At 33.6% G+C, this 13,613-nt stretch overlaps 1 protein-coding gene across 5 annotated transcripts in view; it reads left to right on the top strand.

The window, feature by feature from the left end:
- Positions 1-13,613, top strand: part of NBEA (neurobeachin) — a 625,086-nt gene that overhangs the window by 212,854 nt on the left and 398,619 nt on the right. For 4 of the 5 annotated variants that reach the window (XM_055142054.1, XM_055142047.1, XM_055142070.1 and 1 more), the window contains 4 exons: positions 1,514-1,644; positions 6,047-6,154; positions 11,363-11,531; positions 12,977-13,072. In XM_055142054.1, the coding sequence (XP_054998029.1) occupies positions 1,514-1,644; positions 6,047-6,154; positions 11,363-11,531; positions 12,977-13,072 (504 nt within the window). The remainder of the gene's footprint in view (positions 1-1,513; positions 1,645-6,046; positions 6,155-11,362; positions 11,532-12,976; positions 13,073-13,613) is intronic. The other variant, XM_055142057.1, reaches the window with a different exon arrangement.

Below are 13,613 nucleotides of genomic sequence, written 5' to 3'. Positions count from 1 at the left end.
TATTATTATTATTTTGGTTTTGGAGTCACATCTTCAGTGTTCATGAATTACTCTGGCTTTGCTCTCAGGGATCATTCCTGGGGTGATGAGAGTCAAACCCGTGTCAGCTGTATGTGAGGCAAGCTTTTAATCCCTGTACTGTTGTTCTCACCCCAAGGGGTTTTCTTTTGGGGGTGGGAGATTGGATGCTTGCAGTCTGTGCTCAGGAGCCTCAGCAGCACCTCAGGAACCGACCAGGCAGTGGTTCAACACAGTGACCTAGTGCAGGCATATGGGGACTATATGTGATTCCAGGGACTCAGCTGGGAGTGTGACATCACATACTCCCACTATTGAACAATTCCTGACAGATTTCACTTCATGGAAAGAGACTGAAAATCTTGCAGTCTGCACTTACTTGCGTATCTTAAGCTTTTATTTTATTTTACAATACATTCAGAATATTTACTATTGAATTAACTTTATCCTAAAAATTCCGACTATTCTAGGGGCTTTGTTTGGGGTGGGTGAGGTAGGTGCTTCCAAGCTTTGCTCAGAAGCCTCTTCTGGTGATTCTTGCCAGCCACGAAGTGGGTCAGTGCATGGATCTGATGGGAGACCACGTGTGGTGTCAGGGATTAAACTGGTTCAGTTGCATGCGTTGCTGGTGCCTTTTCCTTGAAAAGCTCTCTAGCACTTAGGGTTCTTTTTTTCAATCTCTTATAGGAAGTTTTATAAGAAATGAACATAAAGTAATATATAACTAAATGACATTTGCTACTCTAAGCACTTTACATATATTAATTAATTATTATACCTGTCCTTTGGGGAGTTACTATCTCTATGATTATTTTACCTTGAAGGAAACTTAGGCACAAACATTTGAATCAGATGCTCCAAATCGTGCAACTTGTAAGTGGGAGAGCCAGGATTCAAACTCAGGTGCTTCAATTTCAAAATATTTGCTGTTTATTTTTATACGGCCTTTCTTTTTCTATTTTTTGTTTTAGGAATTATGATTACAGTAGGAACAAGACCTCTGAAGTTTCTAATACATCATTTCCCATTGTATTTCCCTTCATCCTTCACGGTTATAAACATCACTAAATAAATAAAACTTCATAAAAATCAGTATTTGACAAAAATATTAAGGCCTTCCACATAAGCTAATTATCATGATATCTAGATGGAGTACAAATCCCATTTCCAGAAAGAATGGAGAATATCATCAACACCCAATATCATTTCCTGAGTCCCAATGCCCACCCTTCTTTGTGTCTGTGGGCATTGGGAAATGATGTATTAGAAACTTCAGAGGTCTTGTTCCTACTGTTTATTCAGCTGGTTTGTGGTCTAGGAATATTTTGTTTCTGACTTGCTATTGTATGTTTTGAATGCCTGTCCCATGATTTAAAAAATATTTATGGCTATAGTTGAAGGAATGGAGGAGGGAAAAGAAGAAAAGAAGCTAGTGCCTTTACTCAACACATTATATTCAGAATTACTAATGTGTTTTTTAATGTTTTTAAAACAGTTTGTTGTGTCGCTGTGAGAAACTGTTTAGAATGTCGACAGAGACAGAGGGACAGGGGGAGCAAATCTTCTCATGGAACCAGTAAACCGCAAGAAGCATCCCAGAGTGTGACGGCCAGTGTGGCTTCAAAGGTAACTGAATATTTTCTGTCATAAATAAGACATTTTACGTTTATGAGAACAAAGGAACTCTGGTCTGACTTAATGAAAGAGCAAGGGCTTGGTAATCAGCCGTCTACGCTCTGCTGCCTGCTTCTCATCCTAGTAGAATACATAATTTCTGTAGACTTAGAGCCTTTAATTTATTAAATAACATCTAATTATTCAACAGACACTAATAATTTCTGTGTCATTGAGCTCATATATAAGTTTAGTTACTGTTTTTAATACTTATGTGAATTTTCAGTTTAATATATATATAATCATGTTCTTTTAAGTGGCTACACCTTTGCTGATAGACAATCCCAGTATATTTAATCTAAATATATGAATTGCACATCTGAAGAGCATTGTAGATTAATTTAGAATATACCATTAGTCCTCATCCTAAATCGCTATTTCTAGTCTCTGTCTCTACTTCTCTATCTCTGTTTCTGTCTCTATTGACTCACCGTTACTCATCCAAAGTTTAACTTCCTGCTGCTGTAAGCCTGGCCCTTTTTCCTTTGCCAGCTATAGGCCTTATCAGACATTTCACCAGGACTTTTTTTTTTTTTACCTTTTAGACTTTTCATACAAATTCTATGTACTTGAAATGTCTATTTCTTGCATTTTTAAATTTTTACACCCAGCTAAAATCTATTCAACTTTCTTGTACCTTAAGGACTGTTCTCTGAAGGGAATGTTTTCTAACATCTTCTTAGGTAGATGGAAGTTTCCTTTCCTCTCTTTGATATTCTCATAAAAATCTTATATGTCTCTATTGCTTACTATTCTTTAATAAGATGCTTGATAAGAACACAGTGGTTTCTTGCTTCCTGTTATGCGTGAAATGGAAGTTAACCATGTAAAGAGTCTATGACCTCACACTTAGATTTTCTGTTTTGTTTTGTTTTTCTTCTTCTTTTTTTCTCTGGGCTTCTCAAACAGTGCTAAGGGAGGCCCAGGGTCACTCCTGATGGTGTTCAGTGGGCCGAGTTAGATGGTTGGAAAGGCCAGGGCTGAGGCGGCAGTGCTGCACAGACCCTGCAGTGGTGGTGACCCCAGAACCACCTTGGCTAAGCTAGAAAACCTCTAGGACAACCTCCAGAATTACGACAGGCCCTGGCTGTTCTGGGGATAGAGCCAGGGTCCCATGCATGCGGTGCATGCCCCCTTAGTCTTTGTGATACTCCCTGAGCTCTCAGCCATATTGCAGCTTATTTCTTTTCCACCAGTTTTAGAGAAGGGAAAGTCCTATAGCTATTAAGAATGGATGGTTTTACTGTTTACAAGTCTCAGAGACAAATCCATTGCTGAGAAAATAAATTAAACACAAGTACAGTGATGCCTGTGTTACTTTTGTAGGCAGTATAGACTAAATAATTTGAAGAAATATCCATGTCTTAGATATCTTTGTAATTCCAGAGCATTTGTAACATTCATCAAGAAGGATGCAAACTCTGGAATTGACTTTTGCGTTGATATCCTGTAACTACTGCTTATTGGTTTTGTGACATGAGACAAATTTCTCAGTCTTCTATGTCTCAATTTTCTTATAATAGGTATAGGTTTTAATTAATATGTTATTTGTTAATTGCATAGGAAGCAATAACATATTAAAGTATTAGAAATTCTTAAAACATTGGACATTTAATTAATACTCTCTTCCCCCACAGTTAACAACTCAATATACATATTTATATGTACTCATAAAAGGGATTTATAAATTAAAAATTTCTAAAACCTTTTTTCTTAAAGCTGTTTTAACTTAACTCGTTTCTTGACTATCAACACAAGTACAGCTCCAGTTGTATGTAATGGACAAAAAAAACCAATGAAAATGATATATAATTTTAGTTGAGCAATGCAAACTGTCTGTAGAGTATTGGCAATGAAAAATTGATAAGATGTGAATTTAAAATATTTTGGAGAAAATTGAGTGGTTAGCAAGACATATTTTAGGACACAGAATTAAAGCACTAGGTGGGTGAGATATGTTCTTCTTTGTGTTCATGTATCTTTTGTATCACTTTAGTAAGTAAATTATTCTTCACTTTTGGTATGGTACCAACCTGTTGGAACTTGGTTCTCTCTTTTTATTTTTTTGTACACTTTGTAGAAGGAGCAACACAAATTTTTCCTATAAAGAAAATTCTTTATAAGGATAAAATTATCCTTATAATTTTGTAAGGATAAAATTAGATAATAAATAGAGAAATATGGGTAAGACCCACCCCCCAAGTAGAGAAATAATTTTGTGAAATGGAATATGATATATAAAATATTTCTAAACATTCTCAACTATGTTATATATAATCTCCCATTTTCTTTAGTCCTTCTTTAAAATAGTACTAGCCTGTTATTTAGATACATAATTTTCAGCCTGTTGGTCTGTCGATCAGAGCCATTTCTCAGGAATACAAAGTTTGACTATAGTCAGTATTAACTGCTAGTACAGAGATGGGTACATGAATATATAGTGGCCCACAAGTGTACAATGGTTGAAAACCAGTGATATATATGATTTTATTGACATTCAGAGGGAGTAAGTCTCACATAAGTTTGTATGGTTGGTAGATTGTAGAATTATAGTGGAACTCAAGTTACTCTGCATCTTCAAATACCAAGTTCTTTTCTCTACTCAGTGTTAAAGTCACAAGTTACTCTCTTTGCAGGAATTGTACTCAGTTTTTTACATATATTAGCCAATTTAAACCATAGAATGTTTGGGGGGTCTCTGCTGCCACTGGGGATTCATTGGCATCTGTGGGGTCCAGAGATACTCCCAGAGATGCAGTATTGCTTGGACCAGAAATTGTGGGAGTCACCATGGCTCTACCAGGCATTTCTTGCAGGGCTCTGTGACACCAGGTGTTTGCATGAAGTTTTGAGCATGCCTTCCATTCACCTCTGTGAACTCTATGTATCCCAAGCACTGCCATTTTGTTTAGCCATACACAGCAATAAGGACTCCTGCCATCCTCTTCCACAAAACACCTCAAATCAATTAATCTGGCTACCTCTATTTTCCATCCAGTAACCACCATGAATTTTAATATGTTTTTTTTATTTTAGTCTTCATAGTGTCAATATGAGGAAAACTGTCTTAGCAACTGCCTTTCATTTTATTTTTTATTTTGCTTAGCACAGTTATCTCAAGAGCTTTGCATTTGTCTCCAAAAGGCACAATTTCATATTTTTAATGCAACAGTAGTATTTCATTGAATATATAGAAGGGTTTCTTTATCAAGTCGCCTGCTGGGCATTTATTCTGTTGGCTATTATAAATGGTACCAGTCGATTGGTAGTTGTGAAGAATACTACTGTGAACATAGAGGTGGAAGAATATTTCAAATTGCTACTTGCATACCCTTGGATATGTGCCTAGAGGTGGTATAACTGGATTATCCATTTTAATATTTTTAAAGGAATTTTTATGTCATTTTCCATAAAGACTCAGTCCACTCCCTTTGTGTGTGTGCTGGTGGATTGGAGGCTAATAGAACAGTGGAAGTGTTGTTGAGCCACATTCACCAGTGCTCAGGGTTACTCCTGGATCTGTGCTCAGAAGTCATTCCTGGTGGTGCTTAGAGGACTATATGTTGTGCCTAGTATTGAACTAGGGCCAATATTATGCAAGGCAAGCACCTAAGTCTTTGTATTCTCTCTCTGGCCCGTCACACACACAATTATCTGTACTATCCTTAAAGTATTCTGTCCATGGAAAAGTGCTAAATCAAGTTTTATGGATACTGTATCTCTCTCTAGTTTGTTGTCTCATGATTCCTGATATGAATGAATTTTTCTGTCTTCAACTGTATAAAATTCATTTGGTCATAATGATCTTTAATGGATGTCTTTCAGCTTTAGTATTTAGACTATTCCTGATTTATTTGGGGAGAAATTTGTCTTACAAAATCTTTGTACATATAAAATTTTAATATGATCATATGATGTCATATATTATGAAACTATTAAATAAGTGAATCCAGTAATTCAAAGTAATAATTCTAGCCTTACCAACTAGAAATTGTAGAATATGTTAGGCTCAACATTTTTTAGTAGATAGTGCAAGATCACATAACAGACTGGAACCCCATTTACTATATTCAGAATAAGCATTCTACCACATATTTTTTCTGTGGTGACAGTAACTATACTGACAACGAAGCCAAACCTTCGGAAATAATAAATAGTGATAAGAACAGAAAACAGAAAAGTACGTAATAAAAGAGTGGTGTCAGTAATGAATATTTTCAGTAGCGGATGAAACAAACTTGATCAGTTTAATACCTACAATAAGAGTATCACAAATCTGCTACTATATACATTTCAGTACTGTACTTTTTTTTTGTAACTCTCGATTGTCGTCTTCTTTTTTTTTTTTTTTAAGGCTCCATTAGAAAATGTTCCAGGAAACCTTTCTCCTATTAAGGACCCTGATCGACTACTTCAGGATGTCGATATCAATCGCCTTCGTGCTGTTGTTTTTCGGGATGTGGTAAGTTGTGACAAATTGACTTTTGGTAAATCCCTTAACACTGTCATTCATGTGAAGTATTTTAAATTTCATAAGAAAATTTAAATTCATACCTAACGTCCCAGTGTGACAGATCATGAGTATGTGAAGTACTTTCAATTGTTAAATGCTTGACCTTTCTCAGTGATGTAAAATTTGGATGTCATTTACATGTAGTATACTAGGAATAAGGATAGTCTTGAAAAATTATAATTTACATTTTTCATGAACTTGCCTACTTTTTAGAAACTTTGTTTCATCTCTAGTTACTGACTACTTTTGTTATTACATGTTTCTTACATTATTGATAAAAACACTTTAATTAGGTGTCATTGACAATTACTTTTTGGAGGTGAAATAATTTTGATGAACAACCTGTATTCTAAAAAATACACAGTGAGGATCACTGACATAAGATCAGTGAAAATAGCAACAGCTCATTTTTTTCACAAACTGTAAAGAAACATATTAAGTGATACAGTATTGACAGTACTACAAATGCAGTTAGTGTTTCCCAGTAACTTTTTTCTGTTCTTCTTGCTTTAGTTGATAATTTACGAAACATACACGAAAGTTTAAATTTATATATAACAATAAATTGAGGATCTTGTGCTTAAAAAAATTGTCGAATAAAATAGGCAGTATGTGTGAAATATACAAGACAAAAATGACAAGAAATTTTACTGCCAGTATTTAAATGAATGCAAATTAAAACAGCAATATGTTTTTGACTATTAAATAAACTGAAAACTTTTAATAATAGTTTTCTTCAAGGTATATTGAAGTTTGCTCTGTCATTTATCAACTGTATGTAAGTCAGTTCTACAGTTCTACAGTTACTGTATGTAACCCTTTATCCAGTTCTTCATCAGTATTTGTTAAAATTCCTATAAATGTTGTTGTCCTGCGACCTATTTATTGTACTCAGAATTATTTATTCTCAGTTCATCAGAGATGCCTAGAGGAAAATTGGCAATATTTTACATGTCCAACAATAGACTTTTATCTTAAAATAGCACAGTGTATTCAATCAAAAGAACACTGTTCAGCTCAGCCATTAAAATCCTATTTTGGAGGGAAATTTAGGAAAACTGATAAACTATCCACAATATGTTTTAAAAATACTGGCAGCACCATACAAACATACCTATATAATGTAAATCTTGTTACATCAGTATGCTAGGTTAACATGCATAGGTACACCTTTATTTTAAAAAAAGGTTATAAATGTATACAGTGATGTCAGTTTAATTTATTCTCAATAAGCCATTTTTATTTTGTGCTTTGTCTATTTAAAATTTGTATATTTTTAAATTTTCTATAAAGAACCTATTTTATAATAAACCTGTAATAAGCCCATTATTAAGTAGAGGTGCATCTAAATAGGTAAATTCATGGTGATATAAAAATGTGATATAAGAGTCTAACTAATCTGGATTTTAGTCTACAGTTTGAAAAGATAATTAATTGTCCGGCTGAAGCAGTAGTACAGGGGGTATGGCATTTGCCTTGCATGTGGCTGACCCAGGTTTGATTCCCAGCATCCCACATGGTCCCCTGAGCACCACCAGGGGTAATTCCTGAGTGTAGAGCCAGGAGTAACCTCTGTGCATCTCCAGGTGTGACCCAAAAAGAAAAAAAAAAGAAAAAATAATTAATTGTATTTGTTTTGAATTGAAAATTATTTATTTCTATTTTGAAAAAAGGACCAGAGTGATGGTACAGTGAGTAAGGCACTTGCCTTGCACACATCCAACCTGGATTTAATTCCCAGCATTCCATATGGTCCCTTGAGCAACACTAGGAGTAATTCCTGAACACTGCTGGGTGTCGCCCCCCCCCCAAAAAAAGTTGAATTAAAATAGATTTTTTTTTTAGGTTCTGTGAATGTGAGTCAGCATTAGAGCACTTCTCTTACATATGTGAGGCTCTGGATTCTACTACTGACACTGCAAAAAAAAAGTTTATGAATGATTATCTATGATTATCTATGAAAAATAGATTTTTTATAGATACATGGACATAGTTTTTTCCACCTAGTTATTCTAAATTATAAGCAGTTTATAACTGGTAGTATTTAATAGACAAGACCTATATATTACTTTGATATTTTGTGGTTATTTTGGTCACTGTTTCTAAGAAATAATAATTATTTTTAAGAAATAGTATGTATTTTATTTATTGTATATATACCTGTATGCTTATTACATATTGCATAGCAATCATTATGTAAATGTATATTATAGTGTATAATGGAACATGTGTATATTCATAGTGCTATATCATGTCTGCTGTGACATGATGTACAATGTACTATATGCAATGTATGCAAATATTTATACACAGATATATATCCATGTTCTATTTATATGCAGATAAGATTACCAATTGGTACACTGTAACCTTCAGGTTAAAAACTTTCTTCTATAATATTTTTCACGGTTTTAATTTTGTGGGGGTGGAGATTGTTGGACCACAACCAGTGGTGCTCAGGGCTTACACCTGGCTTTGTGCTTATGGATACTCCTGGTGGACTTGGGCACCATATGGGGTGCTGGGAATTGAACCCTGGTTGCTCTCATGCGAGGCAAGCGCCTTAACCCCTGTACTATATCTCTGACTCCTACTGTTTTACTTTTTACGTTTATAATTTTCTAAGATCTCTAACACTATCTCTTGAATTTAAGAAATAAGATTTTCATGGCTTTCATGGACTTTTAGTGTCATTCATACTGAAGACAGTGAATATTGGCTGACATGGCAGGAGGAACATAAGATAAAATGTCAAAAATTTCCTAATCTTATTCTCATTTTTTTCTGTAATGAGCCTGTTTCTGATTTAAATTTATATATACTGTCAGATATAGAGGAAAGAGTTGTATGACAAATTTTGTAATATGTTAACACTAACACATAGTTTATAAAATAAAACTTGAAAGGAAATTTATTGTTTCTCTAGTTTTTGAGAACCTATACTATACTAAATCACTTCAATTAAAAATTGCATAATTTGCTCTAAGTTTAATATTTAAAAATTGAATTGAAAAGTTTTACAGCATCCTGGTTGAATTATTTAGATTGTTAAAGAATTTCAGATTTAATTATATTACTGACTCAAGATTGAATAGTGGAGACATCATTTTTTGAGCAGATCGGAGAAATGTATTAGAATTATTCCTTTATAATAAAGTACCCAGTCAATTAATTGGTAGTTCTCCAGATGTTTAGCTTCTATGTATATTGTGCTTCATATCCAGAGATAGAACTGAAAATAAGAAGCACCAGCAGATTGTGAATCTAGATTTAAATATAAAAGACAACTGATTATTGGTTTTTGGGTTTTCCATATTTCAGGGATATTTTAGTTTAATTGGCCATCAGTTGACAATACCTATTATTTTTAACTCTGTTTTTGATCTGGTGTACGTTCATTGCACACATATTTGTTGAATACCTCCTAATTACCTAATGCCATTTCCAGTGCTGAAATTGTTGTGGGATATTGTGTCTATCCCTGTTTAGGCTGTGTTTAAGTTTATTCAGTCAGTATCTTAGACACCTTTTACTGGCTTTATTTTACTTTCTAATTGCTATTTTAATATTTTGTGTTGCCAAATATGTATATTCTATGAGCATAGTAAGTCAAACATTACGCTTTTCACACTTACCAAGAAGTTTTATCTCTAGAAGTTATCTGTTACCCACAAAACAGAAATACTAAATTCATAGTATTTCAGAACAATTTATCTTGTTATTGGCTTATTGCATTGGCTTAGAATTCTCTTTCATACTATTATATAATCATTAAATATTTCTCACTTGCCCTTTTCCTTACAGATAGCACATAAATCCAAAATCTTATTTATATTGTACTGAAATGAAGTAATTAGTACAACAAATGCCTAAAATGGTTTAATAGAGTTGAATATACATTTGTTTTCCTTATTTGCATCTATTTTTACCTCTAGTTCATGGTAACCATAGTTTTGACTTGAAGTGGTACAGTTTCCTCAATTTATAAAACAGAATTAACATATGAAGCCATAGATACAATTTAGTTTGGAAGTAGCCTTGGTATTCGTTTTTTTTCTTAATGCTTTTTTCATTTTCAGTTTTCTAGGCTTTGTAGATAGAACTCTTAATAGTTCTTGCAGTTCTTAAGATTTTTACAAATCACATTTATTTTAATGATTATCTTTGCTCTTTTACTATATTCTGCTTTTTAAAAATATTGTTTCTTAATTCTTATATGGCTCTCCTGTTTTGTAAAAATTCCATTTTCTATTTGAGCTTTAGAATAAGGGGCCTTAGATATTAGCAGAAGTTGTAACCCGTACAGAATAGTAAAATTGCCTCATTTTATCTGTTTACATTTACTTGCTTAAAAATTATTACATTACATTTTCTTAAGCTGCCATATTGATTACCTCATTTTAGGTTTGTATGAAATGTGCTTTGACCTTCCTTGTTGATAGTCCTTCATTTTGTACTCATGGAGTAATGGAATTACATATTTATTCCAGTTGAACTTTTATTTTTTCAGCTAAAATATTTGAAGTTCTTAATTTTTATGTAGACAATAAATTATTATTTGTAGACTTTCTATCTTCATCTTACCAATATACATACTATGTTCTTATGAAAGCAACAGAAAATAATGGCGAGGAGACAGAATTTAGTGGCATATTAGAAAAAAATTTTAGTGGCACAGCTGGTAGGGCATTGGCCTTGCATGCCCTGGGTTCGATTACTCTGTTACTTTCGGAGAGCCCAGCAAGCTACCGAGAGTATCCTGCCTAAACAGCAGAGCCTGGCAGGCTACCTGTGGCATATTCGATATGCCAAAAACAGTAACAAGTCTCACAGTGGAGACGTTACTGGTGCCTATTCAAGCAAATCGGTGAACAACGGGACTTTCAGTGCTACAGTGCTATTAGAAAAAAATGTGAACATTCTTGTATTTGTTTTGAAATTATAATTCAACCTATAACAATAGTATCTTTCAGGGATTTTATATATGTACTTATATGGCACCTGGTAAATGTCAATAGATACTTAATAAGCTTTAATAGAAATACACTGTCATATTTTCTTTCCATAAAGAAAATAATAATTGGAATTGTTCCTTATGCTCTAAGGACTTATCCTTTAAAGTCTTTGAGAGTCAAACTGCCTTTTTACTTCATGCAGGATGATAGCAAGCAGGCACAGTTCTTAGCTCTAGCTGTTGTTTACTTCATTTCGGTTCTGATGGTTTCCAAGTATCGTGACATCTTAGAACCCCAGCGAGAAACTGCAAGAACAGGAAGCCAAACGGGTAGAAACATCAGACAGGAAATAAATTCACCAACAAGTACAGGTAAATGCTTTTAAATTATTTAAATTTTCATCATTTTCTAGATTTTGATATCCACATATATAATCAGCCCTATTCATAGCCACAACAAGATGTTTATAAATAAGGGCTATGGGAATACCTGTTTAATACTATTTAATGATTGTTTCCATTAAGTTGATGCGTTCTCATTTTACCAGTGTACTTTTATTTTAATGCTTTATATTTAATATGCAGATGATTTATTTTACATATATTTTTACCTTTTATAATCTAGAAAGTTGTAGTTCTTATAGACTAGTTGAAGACCAATTATAAGTGAAATTAAAAGTTTTTATAGCCAAATGTAACAATAAAACTCTCCTTCACCTTTTTTTAAATCTTTCTTCCTCTCTCCCTCACCCTTTTAACTTCCTTTTTTCTTTGTGCATAATATTTTCAGTATCAGAATATTGTAGTATAGACTCATAGATAAACATACCTGCCAAATTTATACCAACACTGCTTCAATTATCAGACATGTGGAAAGCTAGCTCTTCTGGAGAAAAATGAACCTTCCAGGGTTACATTCTTCCTCATTTACAGAATACACTCGTGGTACAGGATTCTTTGCACCATTATCTTGGCCTCTTTTCTTGCAAATAATAAACATATTTTCTGGCAGCTATTATTTTTTTATTACGGGGATGGCTTCTACCAATTATATTTCTTGCCTGGTGTTTATATCAAGATTGTTTCTTCGTTTTAATGTAACCTTGGTAACCCAGAGGTTATTTTTCATAACACTGAATCTATAGTTGGAATGGTCTTGGCTAAGAAGTGAATGGGATATATATTCATATACACACATGTAATGGATATTCCAATGGATAAGTCATACACACATGTAATGAATATTTCAAGAAATGAAAAAGAAATTAGTGGTCAAATCTCTGCATTATGTTTTCTGTAAGCATATCACATCTCATTTACCTTATATTGCTGCTCCAAATTATGGATTATGTTGTAATCATGATGCTTTGCTGTTGCATGTTATATTTACTTTTAGTGCAAAAGATACCATATAATTCTAGTATATCCTTAACTTTATTCTTCAATTGAACATATCCTCCCATTCCAGTTTGTCTTTGACATATAAAGCACTAAGCCTTTATTGTAAATTATAGCTACTTTTTTGTCACTTTAAGTACTCTTATGTGTCATCTCTGTCTAAAATGAGAATTACTATATTTGAACACTCCCTTCTGATTTTGTTTCTATGTCTCTGTGTACATTGTGAAAATTGCTCTATACAAGTATATTGTTTTCCTTCTCTTACTACATAATCCCTTTGCTTCCCTCTGATATGCTGTCCTTATTACTAGTATTGTTTGCATGTTGTAACAATATAGACTTGTCATGACTCTGCTAGGCCATGTTGCAGACTGTTAGATGCTGGCTCAAATTTGATTCCATGATTTTCTTCACAGTTGTGGTCATACCATCTATCCCTCATCCAAGTTTGAACCATGGATTCCTTGCCAAGTTAATTCCTGAGCAGAGCTTTGCCCACTCATTTTACAAAGGTAATATTGACCTCATCTCTGGCCTGTCTGAATATTTTCTTCTCATCAATTATTATGCAAATTCCATAGTGTAATTGATTTTAAACAAGTATCTATCTCAGGTTTCCTGGAGATATATGTTATATTTTACCCCTATATATATTGAAAACAAAATACAATTTTTTATTGGTTTATTCTTAAAGTTCAAAAACGGTAATGGTAGGTCTCATTCTCCTGACCCTGAAAGAGCCTCTGATGGTTGGGAAAGACTAGTAAAGGTGTCTGCTAAAATCTCAGGGCTGAGTGTAATAGAGATGCTGGCTTAAGTAAATTAACAAACAAGGGATGACAGTGATACAGTGATACAGTGTTTCTTAAAATGTCACATAGTGTTAAGGCTACCTAGTAATGTGTATACTAATATTCCTAGTTGTAGCAGTCATAAGAGACTGTGGCAGACTGACAACTTGGTAATAATTTAGTGGGAGTATTTCTAAAATGAAGGCAATGTTAAACTTTCAGAGTAAATATTTACAAATAAGCTTTGATAGTATGAGAAAAC

Source organism: Sorex araneus, chromosome 1 (assembly GCF_027595985.1).
Source record: "Sorex araneus isolate mSorAra2 chromosome 1, mSorAra2.pri, whole genome shotgun sequence".
NCBI classification, from domain to species: domain Eukaryota; kingdom Metazoa; phylum Chordata; class Mammalia; order Eulipotyphla; family Soricidae; genus Sorex; species Sorex araneus.
This window is presented reverse-complemented; position numbering and strand designations above follow the sequence as displayed.